This window comes from Colias croceus, chromosome 8, assembly GCF_905220415.1.
Source record: "Colias croceus chromosome 8, ilColCroc2.1".
Taxonomy (NCBI): domain Eukaryota; kingdom Metazoa; phylum Arthropoda; class Insecta; order Lepidoptera; family Pieridae; genus Colias; species Colias croceus.
Window position 1 is genome coordinate 5,440,367 of NC_059544.1, and position 27,544 is coordinate 5,467,910.

General features: G+C 31.7%; 1 protein-coding gene across 2 annotated transcripts in view; it reads right to left on the minus strand.

Annotated features, from left to right (window-relative positions):
• Positions 1 to 956: 956 nt before the first annotated feature.
• Positions 957 to 27,544, minus strand: part of LOC123693747 (protein O-mannosyl-transferase TMTC2-like) — a 72,691-nt gene continuing 46,103 nt past the window's right edge. The window contains exons 4-11 of one of the 2 annotated variants that reach the window (XM_045638951.1): positions 25,101 to 26,064; positions 17,203 to 17,317; positions 6,504 to 6,589; positions 5,928 to 6,190; positions 5,492 to 5,632; positions 5,304 to 5,388; positions 4,959 to 5,106; positions 957 to 3,896 (exon numbers count right to left, since the gene is read on the minus strand). In XM_045638951.1, the coding sequence (XP_045494907.1) occupies positions 3,803 to 3,896; positions 4,959 to 5,106; positions 5,304 to 5,388; positions 5,492 to 5,632; positions 5,928 to 6,190; positions 6,504 to 6,589; positions 17,203 to 17,317; positions 25,101 to 26,064 (1,896 nt within the window). In that variant the 3' untranslated portion in view covers positions 957 to 3,802. Of the gene's footprint in view, positions 3,897 to 4,927; positions 5,107 to 5,303; positions 5,389 to 5,491; positions 5,633 to 5,927; positions 6,191 to 6,503; positions 6,590 to 17,202; positions 17,318 to 25,100; positions 26,065 to 27,544 lie in introns of both variants that reach the window. The other variant, XM_045638950.1, reaches the window with a different exon arrangement.

The window sequence follows — 27,544 nt, forward strand, 5'->3', positions numbered from 1 at the left end:
CTTGGCTATTTTTATTGATTCCTATCAATGCTTATTCTTTCCACATCTATCCCTTAAGGATTAAAAAATGAGTAAGATTTTATATGCTTACTAGCTTACCGCCCGCGGCTTCGCCCGCTTTCTCTAAAACGATTTGAGATTTAAACTATCCTATCTCTCAAGTTGGATTGAACTGCACATGGTGTGCGAATTATATTATAATCGGTTAAGTGGTTTAGGAGTCCATTGAGGACAAACATTGTGACACGAGATTTATCTATACATATAATAAATCTGTAGAAGGGTCAATTCTGTACATTGAAAATATTAAAAAAATAAATAGCAGGGGGTGTTACTGGATCGATACCAAACCCAAATATGTGATTAAAAAAATTTTTGTCTGTCTGTCTGTCTGTCTGTCTGTCTGTCTGTCTGTCTGTCTGTATGTGAAGACATCACGTGAAAACTACCGGTTCGATTTCGATGAAACTTGGTATAATTATACCTTATTATCCTGGGCGTAAAATAGGATACATTTTATCCTGGAAAAATACTTAGAAAAAAAATAATCTTAATTTTTCAGTTTTATCCATAGACGTTGTTCCGTAGAACCGCGAACACACGTTGCGTATTATTATAGGCCTAGCCGTATTTGGGTCCAATAGATATTTATAAGATATCATTTTCAGAATTACTCAAAATGGAGAAAATATAAACCATCCGCGCGGACGGAGTCGCGGGCGGAAGCTAGTATATATTAAGATTTTCAACGTTTTTGCTTAAATACGAGTAAGGCATAAAAAGACAAATCAGACTTTTTCGTTATTATTCGTATTATTCCATCGTGTGAAACAGACTTTTTCTTTTATGTATTCAATTAAAAAGCTACTCTAGTCTAATAACCTTTTGTAAAAATTCCAAAATTATTATAAATTCTCAATTAATTATGTAAAGACTTGGGAAAATAATACACCAAATAAAATATTGAAGCTTTTATTTACAAAATTACCAACATATAATATCACTTTGGGAATTTGCAGTTTCACTTGCATAACACCATAAATATAACTAGTATAAAAACAATAGTGGTTACAATTCCTTGATAAATTATTCGTAATTAGATATATTTCTAAATAAGATAGTTAAAGTAGTAGTATGAAGCTATGAAGTAAAGAAATATGTTATTTCTATATGGTTTGTGACTAATAATTGTTATATTATATCAGTGTCCTGAAATAATTAATTGTTAATTCACTTTTGTTTAATTTTCATAACATATTCATCCATAGATTTTGATTTGTGTAACTATTTAATATCACGTGCATAAATCTTTCATACATGTAAAAGGATTTTGGCAGTTATTATTTTGCCTATAGGTAGTTATATAAGGTACAACAGTTTGATTTTCAATGTATCGTTTCACATTGTAACTTTACCATAGTTTAATTTCTGGATTTAAAAATAAAAGTAAGGCAGGCAATATCCTAAATTTCGATAAGTTCGCCGCTGAAAATTACAGAAAGAACAGTAATAGTTGAGATTCAATAGATAGAGGCACATTTGATACTTAGTATGCTTACTATAGGACTGTATTTGGCTATTTTATTCAAAAAATTATGTATGTACTTCATAACTAGCTGTAAAAGATAATTAATATATGCATAATGCCATTCTGGTAATTAAAACTATAGGAAACAATAATGTTTATCAGTAAATGAGCAGTTTAGGCCGTTGAATAAAATAACTTATATGAAATAATACAGTCTTTACACGTAGCCATATTCTCATGTACTACGTTACTTATGTTTATAAAATATTCGTGCAAAAACATTAAAAGGAACGAATGTATGAAAAGCTTTAAGCTTCCACGATTCAAACCTAAAACATTGACGTAAATTATTCAAATACAAATAAACTGATCGTTTAATTTGGCATTATGAACTATTACTACAAAGCGTAATATACATTTATTGTCACAGGTATGAGAATGAGAAGAAAATGACAAAAAATATCTGGGAATTATTTTATTAATATAACCTAGTATGACACACGACTGCCATGAGTTTTATATTAAACATTATTTACAAATTCTTTTTACATTTTTACCACGAAATAACAATGAATGAGATATTTTCTTATTAAATAGATATGTTAGATTTTATAATAGTAAATAAAATATGAACTAATTAATCACCTTCACGTGCTTCGATGACAACAAATATAAGACACAGTAATGCTGCCAACCTAGCAATTTATATATTCATATTAATTAATTAACAACAAAGGCATTAAAGTAATACAAAAATATTTAATAATTTAAAACCCATTCAGTCATTTATATCATTGATTATTTTTAATAATGCCACGTCATAGATGAATATACAATACTTTTTAAATGACATAACAACTTCCATATTGAGATAACAAATACTATATTAATATTTTTTAAAGTATACTGGAAGACAAAGCAAATTAATTAAAAAATAATTCCCGACAGTAATTCAACACATGGGAATAACTGTTATAATACAATATTAATGCGTATAAAAATTACTTTATATTTATGATAAATATATACTATATTTACAATTTCATAGATTTCATAACGGTGGAGCGTTATTAAAATAAAATTAATGAGACGAGAGATTATATTATGCTTAGTGAAATATGCTTAATGCTTATTGCTTAGTGACGAAAAGATAAAATGGTAATAAATGAAATCAAATTACCTATTATGACTTGAATCAAGAAACATAAAAGTCTGGTACATAATACAGTGACAACTGACAATGGTAGATAAGATTACTGCTAAGATTAGAATAATGCGAAAAATAATACTCAATAATAATAGTTTCAATTGTCATTGTAACAAACAAAATTAAGACTTTCACACTGTTTTACATCGTTGGTTTAACAAAATAGATTTAGCACGTCATTTGTACTTTCATTTCTGACTAGACTCTCACACAAGAGTGCTGTAAATACACTAAATGAATGCTTTAAACCCTCTTAATTACGAGATGGTAAAAAACAAAAGAAAAACTTCAAAGTATTTTAGAGCTTAAACGAAATGGATGAATACAAAAAAAAAATGTTTTATCTAGATTACGTGGAATTCAGGCGTAGAATGAAAACGTTACTTTCTCTTTCCCTTTAAACAGCAAAAGGTACATACAAGGCGACTCGAAAAAAAATAAAGTAAATTCTGGTCGTTGATGTTTTTTCGATTTCTAGAAACACTAAAACCAATAAAACTTCTCGCGTAATTTTATAACATATACATATTTTCAAATACAATTTATTGTTATAACTATAATTGATCCTTTTATGTACTTAGATATTCCGTTTATTACTAATGTTATATATTATCAGAACAAATAAACTAATTTTACATGTCTCATAATCGTAAGTCTTCGGGTACTTCAATTAAATTTTTATATTAACAAGGGTCAACCAATAATTGATTACTGTATTGAAGTTGATAAAAATTAAATCAAATAAGTAGTTATAACCATTAATATTGCGCTGTCGTACAGCCGCCACTAAAAAGAACTTTTGTAATGAAAAATCGATTATCGATTTCTATTTGTTTCACATCACACCAAGTTTGATTTATAATAATATATTCAACGAAGTAATTGGTATACATTTAATTTAGAACACACTTGACATCTTTAATGGCGACTGTACAATATTGGTACAATACAAAACGTTTCGTAATAATATAACTTATTTGGCAATTGACGTGATCATTTATTCCGTTGATTGCTCATTAGTGTTCTAACCCTCTTGAGATTGGTAATAGTGATTTCATCGTTAGGTTTCAGTTGAAGAGCTCGTCTGTATGAAGTGGCGGCTGCGATGTACTTCCCATTGAGGTGCAGAATTGCGCCAAGGTTCGAGTGGTGTTCCGCATCCTGGAATTGCACGTGAATTGTCGATGCTTCAACTTGTTGTTTCGAAAAATTCATGAACATTGTATTAGTGGATTGTCTATTGTGAGATTATAATGACATCTTCACGGGTTTATTTCTTTTACGGTGTAACATTGCCAATTAGTTGACGTGAGTTGTGTTATAAATGTTATAAAAGGAATGGAAATTGTAAAATCTGACAGAATCTGCGATAGACACGTGAAATAATCTGCATTAAAAGTAAACAAGTACGTCGGTCCACGTTTTTAATCTGTGATGAAGCTTATACTTTTTTGTATTATTTGAACCGGCGTTAGTCATTTTTCGCCAGTATGTTGTGATTTTCAGCGTACGCTTTGGTAATATTCCGACGATGTAGTTATTTTCAATAGTAAACTTAAAAACTCCGAAAATAGATTTACATAGATAAATATCAAATAATACTGCAACTAATAAAAAATTAATAAAATAGAATTTCTCATTTCATTTGATTTTATGCAAAACTTATTTTCAGTGACTGAAATCACAGAATAAAATTCAAAACGTGCAATTTTTTGCACGGGAACGCGAACTGCGTTTGTTTTCACTGTTTAAATAAATATGATAATATACCTATATTGAATAATATTATATCTGTTTTGTATTTGAAAAGCCGAGTACTCCAATACTGAATCGTAATAATATGATTATTATCAACAAAACATACAATTTTTGCCGGCAGTTCGTTTGTTCACTTTTTATACAAATTACTTATTATTTAATATTTATGTTTGTTTTAATCATTCTATTGAGTGTATTACGGTAAATTTTTGTAGTTTACACAAGTTAAAACAACTGATTGAAACATCGCAACAATATTAACAAACACAAAATGTTTGGTTTCCAAACTTTTACATAACGTGTACTAATAAAATATCTAAGATAATACCTATCTATTTACAAAGGCATAACACATGAGATTTATTTTGATGATAAGCTAACCGTGTATATTCTATATGTTAACTGAAAATACTGTTTAGTGTCTATATACGCACATTAGGACTAAGTTCCACAGCTTTAGCGTACCAGCGTTCAGCCGAGCGGCACTTCCTTGCGTCTCGTAGCGCACGCGCCGCGGCCGCAGCCCGCGAACTGTCAGATGGCGATAATCTAGCAGCTGTCACTAATTGTTCCGCTGATTCGCGTAATCTGCGTTGTGATCTTAGAAACATACCTAAAAAGGGAATTAAATTATGTATATCTTTTACCTAACTAACTGGAGGGACCATCCCCAAATTAATTTATATGTATACGAAAGTTAAAAGTCTTTTTCTTCTTTGATATGCTTCAATGTTTAACGCTACGCTACGATATTACGTATTCAAGATGTGTGGAAAATCAGAAGCTAATATATAGCTCCTTTGAACATACCAAACTGATCTCGTATCGATGGGTCATGAGGTGCTAAAGTTATTGCCTTTTTAAACCACATTTCTGCTTCCATACTCCGGCTCGACTGCAAAAAGAATATAAAATTACGTTTGCAAGGAAATTTATCAAGATCATATTACAGTGGAAAACAGTTTTAAAAAATAGCATATATTTGTAAAAACACTTACATTTCTAGCAACAATTTGAGCGAGGCTTAGGTGCGTAGCCGCGTGATCAGGTGCGAGAGCTAACGCAGATAAAACGCTGTGCTCAGCCAGGGCCCATTGTTGCAATTGTACATAAATATCGCCCGCCATTGTTAGGACGTTCTACAAAAATAAAGTCAATCTAAAATAGTCGGCTTTTCGAGTGTACAAAACATTTTTCTAATAAATATTACATATAAATAATCAGTTATCGGATGCTAAATCTTTTTATACGAAATTTAGTTTTAATTTAATATATTCGAAATATGCATTAAGCATCGCATAAAACACTAGTTATTAAATCGGGCAATTAATAAAATGTGATCAGTGTGAAAGCTATGAATTGAATATTCAAAGAGAAATGTTGACCCAATTGAATATCAGTGACATGGAGAGGTTGAAATAAGTGGTAACGTACGTGTCGCGTCCAACCGACGATGGGCGCATTTGTGACGGGGAGTATTTGTAAAGCCTCTTTGTAGGATGTGAGCGCCTTGTGCCAATGTCCCCTTTGCGAGTGTAAGGCAGCGAGCTGCACTAACGCGGACACGCGCGCCGCGTCGTGTTCGCGCCGGTCACGTACGCGGACCCCTTCCGCACGGGCGCCGGCCCGGAGCGCGCTGGCGGCCTCCGCTAATCTACCGTCCGCCATCAGTGATGTGCCGAGATTCACGTATGCCACTGAAATAATCTCGATCAGTATTCTGGAGCCGTTTGGTTTGAATATTTTGACAGTATTGATCTTTTTGGTGACATGGTGTGCATACATTATACATGTTTATTATGGATCATATAAGAAAATTCATTATCATATTTCAGTATGGTGATTCAGTATTAATAAATGTTTTTACTTCTAATTCCAATTGTTTTATTTCAAAATGTTACAAAACAGATGGACAGATGATAAAGTTATGTGAAATTATATTATCTCCAATAACCAACCATAAGGCAAAGTTACATCAAATTAATTGTATACAAATTAATATCCACTTACAAGCCATGGAAGGTCGAAAATAAATTGCCCTCTCGAAACTTTTGATAGCTTCTCCGTATCTCCTTTGATTCTGATGTAAAATTCCTCTGCAACAACATAGGAAAATTCCTTTATTGTATAGAAATAAACTAAATTTAATATGAAACCTGCTCATGTGGGCGAAGATCATTGTTTATCGACAAATATCCTCAAGATGTTGTTTACTATTGTTCCATGTTTTACTTTCTGGCTTCTATAACACAACAATCAGTTTTCGTAGAGCTATAAGGTAGAGCTAAATTTAATTGAATTAAATGAACTTTTATATTCAACATATTTGCTATGTTTTCTAATAAAATGAGAAGCAAGCATTCAATTTTATTTTCCTTTCATCTCTAATAAATAAATAATTTAATAACCAACATCTGAAGTAAAATTAACCCATAGCGCTTCGATCAGAACAATACAGCCGTTTAATCTCCTTTACATAAAGCTTTCATTATTTCGGAAGCCGTTGAGAAGCAAGCGAAGTGAATGAAAGAATAAAAAGACGTGTAGAAGCTTTGTCTTGAGTAGGCAATTCATCATAAACATGCCAATAATTCAGTTATGTATTCATGGACAATATGCCTCGCTTTGAACAAACGCGATGCTTAACGATGTTTATCCTTTGATCCTCAATTACAATTGCTACGTTAAAGTGGGTCTCAAATTTGATACATTATACCGCTATATTTACTCAAATTGTTGCCCGTAGCTATCACCACGTTTGATTTCGATTTATGATCTCCCCTTGCCTTCTTCACAAAAGATCTTTGAAGAGACTACCCTTCGAATTTATGATAAGAAAAAATAAATTTGATGTGTTAATATTGATTTCAGAATATTTTATTTAACCGTATTATTTTCGTTTCCTCCATTTTCTCCTTTGAATATAAATACTTTCATATAACTCTCATTTCATTATTTTTTATAAAATTGTACTTTGATTAATTATTATTATTATTAGAACAAGTAAACAACTTTTAATTTATACCTGCAAGATATTTGTTGGAACTGAAATCTGGTTAAATCGCTATGCAAATCTATGTATTGTTCGTAGCATAAATAACATAAAACAAAAAACCTTTTGTATTCCCTGTTAGCGGAAGTAACAATATTAACAACAAAACGATAACACGATTTATGTAAATGAATGTTATCGTAATATTACAACCGTTTTTGCTAATAATTCATGCACAACTACGTGGCATGTTCGAGAATGTACCATCGTATATCATCAGCGCGGAACGTCATTTGGTTGTCGAGTGAGATAAAAAAACCTAGTTTAATAATACATAGATGCGGCAGTGCAATATTGTCCGCATGAATAATGCAGGCTATGGGTCGAGCTCAACGTGGGCTCAGCGAACACTAATGAGAATCGTCCAACCCACTCGGGCCATTGCACCCCGTCTACGCCAGCAATAATTTGTTCCTAATTCCCCTCTAATTATAGTGACGTGCTGGGTATAACGTTGTACTGTTCAATGTTACGGGAAAAAAACTTTCGCTGGTTTACGTGAGGCGCGGCGAGGCACGTGCGGGAACGGCCTACTAGCATCGGCGAAATTACAAGGAGATGGCCTAACTCGTAAGCTTCCAACTAGGAGGTATTCATCAATTTTATTGTGTTTAATATACCTACATGCTTTAAAAAAAATTCTAATAAATATTCACAACCTCATCATATTAATGTGTTTATTAAAATAGATCTACACTGAGAAGTGTCACATGTCCTATATGTGTAAAATATCTTCAAAATAAAGGGACTACTTAAATGGAAAAATACCATACACATTGTGAAATATTCAATTAATTTCAATATAAAAGTAACGTGTGTTAATAAGATAATAGCTTTGGATAAGCTGACACCCAACAAAATTAACTAAAGCTTAAAAGCGTTTACATGTTTATACTCAGCACTTAAAAGCCATTTAATTATAAACACGACAATCCATTTATTTATTTTTTGTATAAAAATGGCAATGGAATTTTGTTCCATGAAAATATCTAGCATGAAATGACCATGTATTTTATTTTTACATATTTCGACCTCTACTTGTTAAGTATAAATAAATAGCTTTAACAAGCTGAGAGCGAATTTTTTATTATATTTAGTTACCTACAAGATATTATGTAAAATAATTATTAATCTATAAAGTCTACGAATAAAAAGTCTACACCGTTCACTCTCCGATATATCAACTAGTGAATGAAGTAAGACACCTACAACCAAATGATGACAAAAGACAATCGGAATAAAAGTTCTTTGAAACTTAAGATTCAGCACTGGCGTTAAAATATTTTAAAAATAATATAAACGCTGCAAAGCAGTATACAATATCAATTTCATCTGGCTTTGAAGTCAGCCTTACTTACAACTTAAAATGATTGAACGTAGAGCAATACAATTTGATACAAAGTAGTGAACTAGTGATCAAAAGTCTGCCTCAAACCGCAATAACAAAGTTCTCAGCGATATTAATGGCGTCGCTGTAATATTTGTTTGATGCGGTATGTTTGAATACAGGCGCTCGGATCAATTGAAAGTAATTTATGCAGTGAAAGCTCACGAAGCTTCCGCCAGGCGCAGCCTTGTCACGCGATTGCGACATTCCACGATTCAGCCGAGGTGACAAATCGTAAATTGAATTAATGTTTACCTGCACACTCAAATTATGTCCCACATTAACACAATCATAGTTTGTAATATTCCCCGCTGTACGTTTGAATAATATAAAGTCATTTGACGGTCCCGCGGATACATATCCTGATTTAGTATGCATTGTTTCTGGTTAATATAATAAGCTCAACAAATGCAAATTACTTAATATGAATATGAAATAAATTTAATTGGGACAGAATTATTTCAACAAAGCACTATCACTTAAGCAAGTTTCTTAAAACTTAGTTCTAACTATTCTTTAGTTTAATTTCATTTTCTGATAAAAAAAATACTAAGACCGTGAGAAACTGAATAAGAAAAAATTTCGATTACGACGACACGAAATTCAACTGTTTATCAGAAGTGAAATAAACAATGTATTGATCAATTTTGGCTCTGAAAATACATTTGAAAAAGGTTTATCAGCCCTCTAGCTAAACTCTAAATAAACTTTTTTTAAATATTAGACTGTTAGACTTAAATGATTGTTCTATTAATTAAAACCGTAAATTGAACTCGGTACCCCGTTAATCCCTAATGCGCGTAGAGTTAACATAAAGTCATATTTATTGAATGTGACATATTTGTATAGAAATAGATAAGGGTAGATAGGTTCAAATTCATTCTTATTTCAGACCCGAGATTCTACTTATGTGTAAATGTAAATAAAATAATGAGAAGAGGTCAAATGCTTCATTCAAGCAAAAAACGCTTAAAATATCAGATTTAGAATTATTATATTATAGTATTAATCAGATGAATATAATGATAATAATATATAAACGTACATATTAACACGTGCATATTAAAACGTACATATTATATTTAACACCTACAAATTAAACAGGCCAATGAGTACATAATTTCAAAATATATACGTGAGACGTAAAGAGCGCTTATTCAATTTAACGCAAGTCAAAATCTCCGCGATCTATTACGATAGATCGCGGCTTGCGCTATCCTTTTACTATGAACAGCATAGGTCCACAGGAGAGCGCCGAGCAACATGTCCTCTCTCTGGAAAGGCTCGCTGCCGACTGATTTTAATCGGGTCGCGCGCAGTGTTTTATAGTACTTTAAAAAAAATTGTAGAAAAATAATAGAGGTACCTTAGTTGATTTTTTAAATTTTATCTTATAAGTAATACGTTCTTTTATTGCAATATGTATAAATTATATTCAACTAAGTCAAATATCTTGGTGAAAATAATCATTTTGTCGACTATAATTTCTAAAAAAATTCACATTGTTCTGATTTTAATTTCGTAAGTTAGGAGTCCAAAATAAATAAATCTTTTAACTAACTATTTTAATAAGGATTTTTGCAGTTAGTTAAAAAAAATGTGTGTTAGATCTGTCAGCAATTTCAGATATTTTTAGCTTCGAAATTGACACTAAAAGTGAAATCAAGTAATCATCGGCTCAGTTATCTTGATGGTATTCACAAATACTGTATTAATTGAAAAAAACTCTTAACTAACTATATAGACAATAAAATTTCCTAAAATTATTAGTAATTCATATGTTTGTAAGATAAGTGGTTGATGGACAATCTGGTTTGAAAAATCACATATTTGAGCCAAACATCGCATGGACCGCGTACACGGCCATGGGTAACAAAAGTTCCGTCAAAATTGATTTTCAGAGCGTCATTTTGTAAAGACAACCTTCTCGAAAGCCGCTTTATTGCGAGCAAAAACATGTTTGATTCGACCTAAACTTAATGTCATGAAAATTTATACCATTTCACCGTGTTATTGACGTGGGCGTCCTTAATTTCTTTCCAACCTTAGTAATTTAGATAAAAGCTAGAAATTATAGAAATAATGTAAGGTACTGTTTTATTTCTTTTTTCCGTTGGGAAAACTCGGCTCGCTGTTTTTGTTTACTAATATGTCGAGTTACATATTGAAGGTGTATTTTTATAAAAAGTTCTCCTTGTTCACGAAATTACAGCCGAAATGTCTAATTCATTGTGTACATATAGATATTAATACATAATTCATATCCAAGTACGAACGACTAGACAAGTTCTTGATAGTCAATTAATTAACGATAGTTCCTGCATGTTACTGAAAACATCATCTAATAAAGTTTTAATGCAAATATTAAACTTATGCTTTTATAAGTGCTTTATAATAATAAATCCACTAGAGACATATTATCAACCTCATTTATAAAATTATTATTTTACGTTTAACGATCACTTTTTTCTACTCGATATACCTAGAAATAAATATAACTGAAACATAAAAAAAAATAAAAAATTATTCGTAATCAGCAAGAGAGAAATTGATTAATCTAGAGAATGAATATTTGCGATAACGAAAGAAACATTATGGAAATATCATATTATCTACAACAAATATAAAATCAACTTGAGCTTTAGATATTCGCTCAAGTATTATTCATTGATGCCAGCTATATAAAATAGAGTAACAAAAAAGTGTAAACACCGCTAGTAAGCCAGCAGATACGTAAATAACCGTATTAACTTCCACTGGCAAATGTGTTCAAAACCAAATTGTTTCGCAAACAGGCGATATGCAAAATACCTCGCAAGTGTTGTCGCAAGTCTAGCTGTCGGGAATGTTAAATATGTGTGTGTGTGTGCAAACATGAGCTTAATCTACGCCTTATCTAAGGGACACGCTATGTTGTCCCAGAACGCCCGCCTTGGTTCACTTCTACGTGTGTAATGTGTATCCCACATTGCTTCCATTTCGCCGTAATGGAAGCGGTGTGAAGTGAATTCGGATTTGCATTGGTGGAAATGGATTTTAACACACCATTTAGCACCTACAGCGCAGATAGTATCGTAAGCGCGATTTATGAGCTAGAAATATTCTAATATTTGCTGTACAATTGTAGTATTAAATTCATATTCCAGGAACCCTTTGCTGCGAGCGAAACGGGCTTCCTATTATTTTTAGTTCCGTCTCTTGAATATTAGATATCGATTTGAGTCGCTTTGTATTAGGTGTATTTTAGTCGCTTTGATTAAAATATACCTTTGAGAGGAAGGTTTAATTTACACTAAAAAAAATATTTGAGTTTATGTTATAATACTAGTTCTTAACTTGATTGGAGCTTGGTAGAGAAACTAATCTTCAGTCCATTTTAACATTAACTTATTAGGTAATATTATTAATGATTATTAATTTAAAATTGCTCTAAAATTGAGGATTAAACTATTAATGAAACGGCCAATAAATCTATAAATATATTGTCTTAAATATAAACCCCTCAAGATAAGATAAACATATATAATAATCACAATCTAAACATAGCAATACAACATAATACTTATATTTAGGGCGAATAAACACTTGTTAATATTGAGCATATTTTTCTTTTTTTTTTTAAAGAAGATTCCATAAATATAACAATTTAATATAACTCATGAATGTGCTCAGCAATAAATTGGATAGCAATACGTGCTCGAGTGATTGCGTCGCTACAATTGGAATCATCTTAGCACCTACATAATTTAATGCTCTTATTATTCTTGTATTTCAGAGGAAAATGAATATTCTATTTAATAAGAGCATGTTTTTCAATACCTACCCATGGCGATAATATTGTTATTTGTTTTAAATAGTTATTAATGCACTGGAAAAACAAATTGATTGAAGATGAATTAAATGTTGAAAACTTGTAAATAATTATGTTTCAGAACTTGTTAGTATCTTAGAAATCATCACCTTCAAAACCAAATATCAACATATTGTTTGTAAACATTACCTATTGAAATTTCATGATATTATTCTGCATAATTCAATATTTTTACAAATCTCTTTTCATTATAACGATAATTCGCATTTAATCAGATACCAATGTTATTGAATATGTTTTCGGGTTGCCGAAGTAAATTGTAGGCCAATTTAAGTCCAAGCTGGAACACCAGTCACGGAAAATGCACGTGAGCTTTTGTGAGCTTTCCATCTGAGGCCATGAAATCCAAGATAAAAAATAAAAAAATACTACAATTCCGATGCTCTGTGCATTTTTAGCATTCTACCACAATAATTAAATAAGTGCTATAATTTTCCAACCACCAAAAATTTACTTTTCCTTCTCTCTATAATCATTCTCTCTATAATGTAATGAAAATCCCGTAATAAAGAATAGGGGTAGTAAAAAATATCATCAATTCAGCATTGCACTCATAAATACACAGAATCCATAAGAATTACTGATACGCGAACATTAAAATTGAAACATAAATATTCAGATAGCAATTCGTACGCTGTAACGACGTTAATAAAATTCTTATATAGGTAACAATAACTCATCAACGAGTCGACACCAACTTACCTGTGCAAAAAATACTTGAAAACTTTATCCGAGGCAAAGTGAGGATTTTTAAATCGTATGTTTGCTTTCAGTTTATATTTAGACGTGGCGTACCTGAAGCAACTACATATTCGCTTTTGCTACGACCCAAAAAGGTAAACGTTCAATTTGGAATGCAACGTGTATAGAAGATACACAACGTATGTAAATAATAATAATGAACAAATTTTGGATTAAAATAAAATAATTTTTATGAGTATCGTAAATAAACTATTTTATATTTATCTTTATTCTTTGATTTTAGATGTAACTAATAATTCTAATGAAACAAAATGGTTTTTTTTTTAAATACTGGTTGGGGTAATTAACTTTTATTACACTGTTTTCGTTAATTACACTCTACTTTTCATCCCTCTGTATTTTATTAACATATAGGACGTAATTACATTAGCTTAAATTCACGTTCGGAAATAGTAACTGCGGCCAACAGTTACAGGTCGACTAAAGTCTTTGGGGAAATGCTACCCCCTAGCGAGGGCCTGTCTCTTCCGTACCCTGGCATTAATTGTTCTAGTGCGAAATCGAATGAAATATGTGTAATTGACTACGAATACGTTTATTCAATCAAAATTCAATACATAGTTTGATAAGAAACTATTGTTGTTATATAATATATAATATGTTTTGTACGGTACAATAACGCATTAAAACCTTTGTTTTAATTATCAAAACAAACTCGACATGCTGAGCCTCATTATGTTATCAATCAACATAAAATTATTTATCCTCTAAATGTGATAAAACAAACTTGGATAACTTACATGTTGAAACGTGTAATATATTCGCATATTTGAATTTCTAATGAACACAAAATCAGGGGCGAAAAACCAATAAGTAATAAAACGCCTCAACTCCCGTATTTGTAATTGTCTCCCCTTCACTCGATTATACCGAGCGCATGTTATTAAAGATAATATCAGAGCATGCGCGTTACATGACCTTAATAGAATAAGATGGTAGAGATTTCAAACTCCATCGTGTTTGAAACGCGGTCTGTTATCGTGTTCATGCAGAAAGCAGGTTATATAAGGTACAAGTGACATGATACATGTATATCGGCATTACTAACACCCATCTATTTGTTAGGTTTGTGCGAGAACTGAATATCAAATAAGCTAAGTCTGTGGCTGATACAATATTATTTGTATGTAATAAGATCGACGAAATAGAGTGCTGTGTCGTCATGAATTTGTTATCATGCACTTGTTTATTTTAAGCAAATATGTCCTACTAATCCTATTTTATCCTATCCCATCCTACTAATATTATAAATGCGAAAGTTCGTGAGGATGTGTGTGTGTGTGTGTTTGTTACTCTTTCACGCAAACACTACTGAACAGACTACAATGAAATTTAGCACACATATAGAGGGTAACTTGAATTAACACATAGGATAGGTTTTATCCCGGAAATCCCACAGGAACGAGAACTATTCGGGATTTTCTTTGAAAACGCGGGCGAAGCCGCGGGCGGAAAACTAGTACATAATAAAATCGTATTGCATTTGTAAAGCAGTCGTTAAAATTGATCTCTCGCTAACGATTCTACTTTATGGAGGATATTTATGTTCTGATATGTATTCAAAATATAATAAAATCTCTCAAAGATAATTCTGTTTTAACGATGAAATAATACCTCTTATAATACTACACCTACAATGGTGATAATATGATCGAAACTAGTTTATTTATGTAGAGTGTAGACATAGGCTAATTATAGGCATAGTTTTAATTATTGTAGACTTGTAGAGTCATAAAAATTAATACAATTTTTATTATTTTTAATAAATTGTAATTATCGATTAGCACTTTTACTAAACACCACACATAAACAGTTGTCACAAAATAATACAAATGTTTAATAGCGGTTTCGTGATTTCATGTAAACGTAATTTAGTAAAGGGTTTTCCAAATCCATATTAAATAAACGCTTTTCTGAAAGTCTATTAAAATATACATTTCGCATACATAACATGCGTTGAGCGCTAGCATACAATAAATCACGCTGACTAATGTGGCCTAAATTGTCAATCTACCCACATCCATGTCAGACGCGAGCTTCTACGTAGCGGCATAATATTAACATTTTAAATAAGACGCAAGATGGCATATTTAGTCGCTCAGCAAAAACATTTTCATTTTCTTAACCTCGTTCAGAATATACCAAGAAAGAATAATGGAAAAAGCTAACAAATATCATTCCTTCATCGACCAATAAACGCCAATTGAGCCTCTACATAATAAATAATAAAACGCTAAAACAAAATATTTCTCCTTTGACCTGAAGAGATCTTACAATTCAATTTTCGACTCGAGTCGGCATCAAAGGGAACCCAAATTATTGTGAAAGAAAAAGTTTAGGCCGAGCTTTCAGTAATTATGCTGTATGGCTTGACGTTAATTTGTGAAACTGCACGGAAACCCGACGCTTAGGTGGTGGAGTCGAGAGGAGCGTACCCGATTAATTCAAGTATTCGAAGCTTCAGTGAATTAATGGGACAGCCTGTGTTGTGTGCCTATTGATTTTGTGTCGCAATGTAGAAATGCCGATCTATTATTATATTGTTCAAATTTGTTTTAACGTTGATTTCACAAACAAAACAACTGAACGGTTTAAAATAATTTTTATTTTACTGGTTGGTAATCGGGTTAAAATCGAATTCTAATGACGTATGCTATTTTTAAGTTCATACATGTTTACTTATGGAAGTTAATTTAAAATTCTCTTTATACCGATGCCAACGAAAACACGCGCTGATGCCCTTTAACGATTTCCTTTTTTGTTTTGTTGTTGTTTAAAAATTTAAATAAAATCCATTTACTTTACATTTGTTTAGATATCAAATGGATTTTTTTATCGTAATATGTATGTAGTATGTTTCAAACCTACATAATGTTATCACATCATAGATATTATGAATACGTGTAAATATCATCTTGCCAAAATTTTAGATATATCTACGAATACAATCTGTTACTCTCATAGGTATCTAATTTATTTATTTAATCTATGCAGGTGTTGCTATATCTAGCTAAAACAACTAATATAGTAATGTTATAGGTATTGTAAAACTTTATCATTTTTTTTTTGTATTATTCGCCTTCCTATCAAATTATAATTGCTCTCATCACTGTGCTTGCGAATTTTTACATCAGGTATATATTTTATCTCACTAAAGATTACAGTATCTATGTTTTACGATATTTTTCGGTGTCCCTAATAAGGGTCGAACCTTTACCTTTCAATCCCCCGAGGAAGGTACAAAGAACATTATTTTCGTCTTCCCTTGGAGTGAACTTAGAAACCTTTTTGAATGTATTATTAAACTTTTGTTATCTCGATTACAATATTTAGAATTTACCAGAACACCCTTTCATTTCTTTTAATTTTGCTTTTATTTGTTCCACGGAGTTATAAATTGTCGAGGTTTTTTGCAAAATAAGGAAACCAATGTAATACAACTTATAATAGGTCGCAGTATTTAAAAGATTTTCTTTCAAAGACGAAATAAAGGACTTTCAAAAGACATTGATAGGCTTCTACGAATGTAAAGAACAAATATTACCTCCAAGAAATTCTTGTTTATTTTACTTTTGTATGACAAAAGTCACATTTAATGTACGTACTACCTCGAAAATAATGTGAAAATGGTACTCACAAGTTATAATGAACATCGGCCATATTTGGTCTATATTTCAGTGCTCTTTCAAACGCAGCCTCAGCCTCTGCAATTCTTCCCTGTGTAGACAAAACGCTGCCCAGATTCCCGTAAGCTAAACAAAAAGAGATACTTTTTTTTCATGTGATAATTAACAGTTACATATTTCTAAACACTCGTGTAAATGAAAATGTATATAAAAATTCAACGACTCAAAAACCATTTCAGAAGTAGCCTTGTTCGCATTAAAAAGTTATTAATACTTACTGTTATAGTATGTAATACAATTTTGACTATATTATTCATTTTATTATTCTATTTGAAAATTTCATATTATAAAGTTTAAATTTAGCACACCACAATTTATTTCGAAACGAAATACGTATATGCATAAACCTCAAAGTTAAGTTCTAAATATAATAGATATTGTAGCGCACTTTCTGCAAGCCACAAAGCTTGCTTCCGTGGCAGCAATTTGCACTGCATTTCACATTCATGATTGACATGAAATGGAAATATCAAATAGACGATTAAAACCAAACAAATTTCCTGCTAATGAACGCCAATTAATGGTTTTGGATCAGAGTCAAAGCGAGCAAATTATAATATTACGTAATTTTTTCAGTAAACATTAACATTTTATAAATTTACGTTATGTTGCATACATTATTTCAAATTTTGCATTTATCAGTAAGTTACTTTATACAAAATCATCGTATATTGTATGCCTTATAGCTTTTGTATTATTCTTTGGAATTTTAAGTTAGTTGTGAAAATATTTTTAGCGTAAAAATTACCAATACTTTAGGAAAATCTATTTTATTAAACACCCACGCTGAATGAAAATCTCATTAAATCTTTAACCATGTAATACATAACCAACATCTAATTAGTATGTGAATTTGATTACTCGTTCTAATGTAAACATTGCTAAGTAATGGTAGAGAAGATAGCTAACTACCTAATCAAATATAAACTAATTAAAGACGCACCTGCGTGATGGTTAAGCAGTACCCGGGCGTAGTTAAACAGAGGTATGTCTAAATATGTAGATGCGGTGGGAAGATTGTTAACTTTACCATAAAGCCACCTCAGGTTATATATAATTTGAAGTTGTTAACTTACATGCGATATTATACCTTTAAAATGAACGAAATTGTTCTACGCTTCATAAAAACAATTCCCATTTTTAACCGACTTCAAAAAAGGAGGAGGATATCAATTCGGCCGGTATGTTATTTTTTTATGTATGTACACCGATTACTCCGAGGTTTCTGAACCGATTTACGTGATTCCTTTTTTGTTCTATGCGGGATGGTGTCGAATTGGTCCCATAAAAATTTTATTCGGATAGGCCCAGTAGTTTTTATTTTATAAGCATTTTTGTCTGTATTTGTAAATGTTGCAAGTGCAAGTTTGAAGTCGGTTGTTTTTAACGCAGTTATCTACTTGTAGATATATCAAATAACGCGCAAACTAAATGTGTATTCAAAATAAATTCGGCATTTGGAAGCCAATTACAAGATACGAGAATACAATCATTACCTCCGCCGTAAAATATCGTATTACAGCGCGCTGATTAAATATACACATAACACTGAAAAGCTGGCAACGTTTATAATGAATCAATTTCCACAAACAAGCGAATGAAAATGCAGCGTAAACCTCCAACACGAGCCAGTTAATAAGGACGTCAATGCAAATTCATTACACAAACATCGGATAGAGGCCGCCTGCGCGCTAATCTGATGGCTCCCATGATCTGATATCAAACGCCAAACCGATCTCCGCTTGATCCCTATTCATGAACTAGGATTTCGTTAAACTTCTACTCCCGAAATTCACTGAACATTCCCGAATCTACCGTCTATTAAGAAAACTATTAGGGACTGAATATCATTAAGTCGATAAATTATTTAAATGACATGCCGTCGACATCGAGTAGTGGTCATGTTAAATAGATGGGTATATAGTATAGCATAGTATACGTCTATCTGATGGTCTAAGATCTGAACATAAGTCGACCTGCACCGGCGTGATAATAGAATGAGACCAATTTTATAATAAATTTAGTGTATTAAAAAATGTATTAAAAATGGGTTGACTGGGAAAATCCTGGACAGGATATTTTTTAATTAATTATTAAAAAATCTTTTATTTTCATTTTTTATTAATTACAGTTTCGAGATAATAAAATAATTTTGTAATAAAACAGCGCTGACATAATTTTTTTTTCATCATCCTATTAAGTGAAAGTATACCTGCCAAGTGCCAACCTAGCCGTTTGTCCCGGTAAATATTAGAAAACGACTATGACTGCACATTCTGTAGGTTTCATACTTTTTAGTCTAATAATTTTTTTTTATTATCTTGATACTGCAATGAATTAAATTTTTTTTTTTAATTCATTAAAAATGTCCTGTCCAGGATTTTCCCAGTCAACCCATTTTTAATACACTAAATTTATTATAAAATTGGTCTCATTCTATTATCACGCCGCGCCGCGGCCGGTGCAGGTCGACTTATGTTCGGATCTTAGACCATGAAATTTCAATGAGTAATAACTATTATATAATAGATTTAAATGACGCTTTAAAAATAACTTTATGATGTACTATAGGATGTACATAATACTACTATAGGATGTACATAATAATATATACTCTGAGCGATGTACAATGGTGTTGATTACAATATCGCATATACTTGTGTAGGTGTTCAGAATCGTTCAAAGCAGAAAAATATTGCATAAGAGAAAATGAAGAATAGCACTTTTAGAATTATCGAGAACTTTCTTAGTATGTTCAAGTTTTGCTATGCACAAAGCTACAACAACAAGATCAATGAATGAAATACCCTTGGAAGATCTACATCAAAACAATATCAAAGGCAACAATATTCCTACCCAAACCAGAAACCGATCCTTCCCCATTCCTCTGCAACTGTGGATTTATTATCGTCAGCATTGTGCCTTACTATAATAAATTGAGCGGATATTTTCTTATTCAATTTTTGTATAAAACAATAGTTTAAATTACGTTTATATCTGCACATACGTTTATCGACCTCTGAAAACCACACGCTCGGGTTGAGGGCTTGAATAGACGCGCTTATTGCCGCACCGATTCGATGCCATCACATTTATCACGTCACTGAGTACAAAACTACCGACTTTTAGGTCAACTTGTGACATAAAATATATTCTGGTGAGATAAATTTTCATAGAATAGGTGGGAGTGTAACATGTGTATCTACGTGTACGGCGGCTTTATTTTAAACGTATATCAACTTGAGCTTTTCGTCGTTAATGTTACTGTATCTTTTTACGTTTTTTGTCTTTTCTCGGAATTATATTATTTCACGTAAGAAAAATAACATTAAACATTTATGTTTAATGTTATTTTTCTTCGAATTCGCCAAATATTCATGGCAATTTAAATCTCGGTCTATGTTATATTTTCTGTACGTTTTCATTCGTTATAACATGAGACGCTTGAGACCCTCAGGCGCTTTCAAATATATTCTGTTTGTTACATCTTATAACTCAATTAAAAGTTGTTCATTTCACATTCGATGTATAGCTATAAATATTGATATAGGTATATTTTCTATTGTATTATTGAATACATAATCTTTTGAACATAAAACTTTGAGGTAAGAAATTTTTTAATTTCTATAAATATTTCAAATACATTTTAATTTCCATAGTTAATGTCCTCAGTAATATAATAAGTCTACATGTGTATTAGTGACAGCCTACTCCGTTACAAAGTTAATCTTCAGAAAGTCACTGAGAGCCATGCGATGGATTTGATAAGGCTCTTTTCTGATGTTATCTTCAACTTAACACATCACAAGTTTTCGAGCCTTTGTTGTCGAACAGTTGAACAATGTGATTAAATCAAATAATACCGGATTAAGATATTATATGGTGGCTTAAAGTAGAAATATAATTTAGATTTATGAAAAAAAATGTTTCCACTTTTAGGCAATATTGGAATGTACACAATTTTTATTAATAAATGGTTTATAATATTATATATTTTATAATGTAGTAGTTTCAGCCACTGATTATTAATATGATTTTCTATGTCTACACTAATAGGTATTATAAAGAGGAAAACTTTGTTTGTTTGTTTGATTGTAATGAATAGGCTCATAAACTACTGGACCGATTTTAAAAATTCTTTCACCATTCGAAATCTACATTATCCACGAGTAATATAGGCTATATAAGTATATTATATTATCACGCTCAGACCAACAGGAGCGGTGCCACGCGGGTGAAACAGCTAGTATCGTATAAAGAAGATAAACATATTTAAGAATTCATTTATTTTATTTAAGACTTTAAGTTCTCTAAAAGTTGTAAAGTGAACACCGTTTAATTTTACAAATTGAACTAAAATTGTGAAAGCACGTAAATAACTTTAAAAGGTATTTTCCAATAAAAGTTTATCAATTTGACTCAATCAAATAATATTTCATTAATTACTAAAAATTCTTAAAAAGAAAACAAATAAACACATCGATTTGTAAAAGTAAACATGAAAGAATTAAATATAAATCGCTTTTTGTGCCTCTACCTTTTGTAGCTCGGGGCCTATTGAAAATAAAACTATTATCCTATTTCGGTTAATTGAAAGGAACGTCTATTGAAACGTTTTAAATAGATTTTTGTACAATCCTAGTTACTTACTGTAACAAAATTTATATTGCAGAAATTAATACCACTCGCTCACACGCGATATTTAAATATCGTTTGAAAACTTCATATGAAAAACGTTAATGCAAGCTTGTGAGAAATATTTGCACTTTTTTGCTAATTGTGGATTTGATAGCTCTCAAACGATGTAGGTTCTTTGAAGTATCATCTGGCGACGTGACGAAGCGCCTCTTATACAATTATAAGTGTTTATTAACATGCTACGGACGGCTTGGGGTTGAAGTCCATTCAGAATAATACTGAAATATCAAGTAGAAAACTGCAAAAAATGTGTTGTAAAATAAAATGTCAGTGCAACAAGCGACTGCTATGCTTGGTAGAAGACTTTAAAGTGAAGTAGGTTCTTAAGGAAGGAAGCAGTAATCTTAGTATTGCCACAGCTTTTGCATAATCAACTAACATATTAGCCATGAAAGACTAATCGATTTATATTTTAATAAAATAAAAAGTGAATAGGTATTTTAATAATATCTGAGAAAGCTTTATTTACTTCAATAATTTTCATCGACAGAAAAATGTTAATCATCTTGTAAACCTCATTAAAACATAATCGTAAAATCAATATTAACAAAATCGTTACTCCCATTCTATTGAATACCAATTTCCAATTAAGCAGACTTAGTAAAACACGAATCTCACAGATTTACCTGTTCAATGGTTCTGTTATCACTGCAAAAGGTGTACTCGATAGAGCCTGAGGCTCGTCTGATTAGATCGCAATTTTGTCCTAGCAAAATCGTAAGTGGGAGAACGCCTGTGATTGGCTTGTTTCGAATACCCGCTCAGATAAATTGGATTCAGTTAGCCTTTAGTGGGAGCTAAAAGAATTCTCATACAACCCCGTTTATCTTAGAGCCAGAGAACAATTTGAATTTAAACGATTAAAAGCACCGAGGCATAAATAATTCCAATACATTTAGAATTTTAAATGCCGCCCACTATATATGTCTAATTTTATCACGATAGACAATTTTCTTTTCCCAATTTAACTTTACGAAACTACTTTCAGTACTTTATTAACTTTACAAAACTAATTTCGATAGGTTTATGTTTCATTTCACCAAAAATTAACACACTTATCGTACAACTTATGAAACATAATTATTGGAAAAGCTGTCGATGTCTTTTAATTTATTCAATGACATACAAACTTTTATGTATTGAACATAACTAATGCTATCTTAGCAATTACCTAAATTGAAATGTAATTATAATGGATCGTCATGTCAGGGTATAATTTAATAACTATTGACATAACGATGATTGACTGCGTATAAAGTTTAGATAGAGGCTTATCATCACAAGGTTTACATAATGTTATTCTTGTTTACATAAGATGTTATCAATAATGCAAACATAATATTATAAAAATATATATATATACATTTGATATTTGTTCAAAGTTTGAAAATTATTGATGTTTTTTATACTTATTTCAAAACTAAAAATAGTTGTTTTAGAATCAAAATTCAATAATTTTTATGCGCTCCAATAAAAATTTATTTTAAATTTCGCTCAGCAATATTGCTATATCTAAAAGGAAGCACTTAAATGACATTTTAGTAGCTGTGCAGCAAGCTACAAGTCCTTTATAAGGTACAGATATGACATTTTTATTGCAATACTAATTTCCTATTCCATATTACATTTCGAAGCGAGTAATGTAGTCTGATAGTAGAGGCGAGCTCAGATGATACCACAAAGAGATTTTAATGTGAGTAGCTTTTAGCGAGTATAATGTAATTTCTACAGCGTTATGAAAATATGTAGGAACTTATTATTCTTAAACATCGTATGAGTGCTGAAGTTGTATCAGAATAACAGAATATACCTATTATTCTTAAACATCGCTGAAATTGGATCAGAATAACAGAATACCATGTTATGCCCCGTATGGGTTATTGGTATTCCGTACAAATTCTTTAGATATGTTTGGATGCACATTGTTGTAATTCTATTATCTAACAATGTTGTTTTAGCTTTAGTTAGTGATTCATAAGATTTGATTGTTTCATTCCTCACGCAGTAAGCGAAAGCTTAATATAATTTAATAATGAATTAAATCGGTATTGTAAATATACGTTTTACAAAATAACATAAATGACTACTAAATTTATTTCTATAATAATACGTTATTAAAATTATGATCCTCCTATTATGTATTTCAGACGATAGAACAATTATTTGAAGAAACAACTCTTAAAATATAACTCTACGCCTAGACTGTTACAACGTAGGTATAGTAAATAATGCCAAGTTTTGTATTACATTTTGCATGTTTCCAAGAAGAATTGCTTTTATATTCACCTATCGTAAGAGAAAGTTTCGTTATTCTTGCAAATATACAAAAATAAAACTTTGAAAAGCCTTTTTACGAACCCTCTCATATTCTTTTAACAGCCCAGCGAACTTAGATAGTTACACATTGAAGAGCCATCCACATGTGTCGTAATATATTTGAAATATTGCTTTTAGTCTTGCGATAAACTTTACTATTCCAATTTCTTTATGTCTATCATAAAAGGTATATTATGTAAGTAAATCAATATTCATATAACTCAACAGGTAGGTATTGTTTACCCAACAAATAACATCCATACATAATATTTTAATCAGCAGCGTTAAAGTTCGGTTTGTTTATAAATGAACATACTTCCCAAGACGTAATTTAAGTTCCGAAATTAAAGTAAAATAGAACCATCAAGCGAAACTTTTCTCTTTGCACTAAAGTTTGCGATGTGAACTACCGGAGGCGGGCGGCCTCCGGGAGCGCCATACATGCATGTTTAATAGCGTCCTAGAAAGGTCAAGAGTCCGACTGCGAGTAGAAGCAGTGAATACATTATAAGCTCCCGAGTACTCAGCAGGTCCGAGTAGCCACCGACAACCTCTTTTCTAACTTTAACGAACTAACGCAGCTTCGACACCTAGTTTGTAGCTGTCTCTCAAACAAATTAATTACGTATTAAACTTTTGAAGAAGGTACAAAATGAACGCTGCACTCTCAACAAGGTCAAAGAGAATCATTATATATTTAGCTTATAACAAGGCGTTCTTTGGTTATATCGTTATTAAAAATATAAAAATATATAAAATCTAGTCATTGCTTGCAAAATAACGTTGCTACAACTTTAAAGTTAAAATTAAAAAAGTAGAAAATGTGAAAACTCACCTTTAGGCGGATTAATATGTAAGGCGCTTCGAAATAAACTTTCTTCGTCACGCCAATCTAAATTTCTTCGTAGCGTAGAGCCACACATGGCGCATAAAGTCACTAACAACGTGAACATAAAAATACGGCTTCGCAATTCATTACGCCGCCAAGTTCTTGTCAAAGCGCCCGCACCCAGGCCGAGCAATAAGCAAAAACCAACACTAGGAATATACAAAACACGCTCAGCTACTACGAAGCCAACGTAGAAAAGAATATTACTAGCTGGCACGAATGGGAGCACCATAAATGCCGTGAATAATAGCATCGCTATTTGGGGACTGCGATACGGGTACTTATTTTGATTTTGAGTCTTCGTCTTGCCGTATACAGTCGGACATACACATGAAGAGGTATGCATAATATTATTGTTGTTAATGGCTCGACACACGTTTGTGTGCTCCTCCGTGAGCGCGTGTTTACAGCCATTGCACGGGCACAAAGCTCTTTTCGACGACGCGTTTTCTTTATGTGGCATGTTGCTCTTTCTTTCGCTGCAGTCTTGTCTCCTACTGTAGTGTTTGCAGTTATTATTCCATTTCTGCTTATTCTTATTTTGCTTTTTATAAAATTTTTCTTTCTTTTCTTGTTGCCTCTTTATTTCACTCGTGAATATTTTCCACGTTACTTTAGATACTGCGGCGTAGAAAAATAACGATGACATATTTCTGATATCGAAGAGGGACGTGATTCGTGGAATGGCGTCCATGGACCAGTCGAAACTCAATTGAAATGGGTATAAAAGGAGAAAAAAATTGAAAACTGGAAGGTAAGTGAAGGTGTAAAGTCTAGTAAAAAAGGAAGCATCGCGCGATGTTGGATTGTCGGCGGCGGCGAATCCTGATGGAGCACCGGCGATTCGTAATCGCCAGTATAATAATGTGAGTCCGCCCGTGGCCAGAGCGCAGATGCTACGCCACCGATACTGTAACAAAAGAAAATCCTTTTAATGTTCATTTTTATATGAAATACGTATACACAATACTTAACTACTATTTAAGAACTAATTTATACTATGAAGTTGAACAAATAGAAGTACACAATCATTATAATACCTAGATTAAAATGGTAATGGTACACTACTTAACTTGTGTACCTACAAATCAAACATTTCATTATTAATTCAGAATAATTGAAGATAGTTTCAGTCGAATTTGTTTTATGTCGCATGTCCTAGTTTTTATTAAAGCGATATTAAATCATATCGTTTTGGAAATTATTTTATCATTTATATCTTTACAAAGACAAATGATGTATCAATTCCATAAATGTTCCCTTTTGTCTGACAGTGTGTTACAATAAAGAGGCTATAAGGAACATCCAAGATTTGAATGGATGAATAATCGCTTCGCCGTTCTTCGTTGTTTCGCCAAAATCCCTAACCTCAATAACCTATCTACTTTGTTCCGATATTCATGGAAAAGAAAAATATATTCAAATATGGGATAGAGGTGCTTTATTATAAGCGAAACCATATTTGAACAAACATGTCCATGGACTTATGTTTTTACTATGCGATCAAAATCAATTTTAATGTGATGAGCAATGTTAGATATAAGAAATAGAAAGAATAAGTAACTACGTAATAAAAAGTTAAAAGTAACAGTCAATACAATAACCATTATAAATTATGAATTTAGAGCATCGTTTATGTTTTTATTAATATTATCAGATAATGACACAACTTTCATTTTTAAATATCCACAACACGGACATTTTATAAACTTTGCGAACATTGATTGATCACCACTTTCAAAATTTCCTTAATATCAATCAAATTAGCCGCAACTTAACAAAACATTTTTAGAAGATGCTTGAAAGTTGGGACGTTAACTGACTTCTTCTGTTAAAGTATTTTGGTATTTAGAGCAATACAAAATTACTCCATGAGAAACGACCGCGTCCTAATTTTGTTTATAAATTATAAAATTGGCCATTTGTAACAATTCAATAAAAATCCAAAACTCAATAAACCCACAATCTATATTTCCCAAACTTTTTCAATAATGAATATAACAATTAGAATAAATTAACCAAACGAAGGGATAAAACCGTTGGAACGTCACTAATCATTATTAAAATACTACACGAAATTACCTAGCACTTTGGAACGCTATTAATTCTAAAACGCCCCGTTTTCTAATCTATTTGGGAGGTATTATGAAAGTTTTCCCTGTTATTTACTGCGTGGGGTTCGTATCGACACGAGTTGAAAGTACCGAGTGTCGGCTTGTTAGTTGCGGGAAGCCGGAGGAAAAGATTTATGAAGGTAAGTGCTGCGTCCCCTATTCGACCTGGCCCACGGGAACCGCCACTGAACGTATCCGTATAGGATTTCTGCTAGAATTTATACGAGGTGAGAGTTGCTGCGAGAAATATTTAATCCGATCCAGGAAGATTTCAAC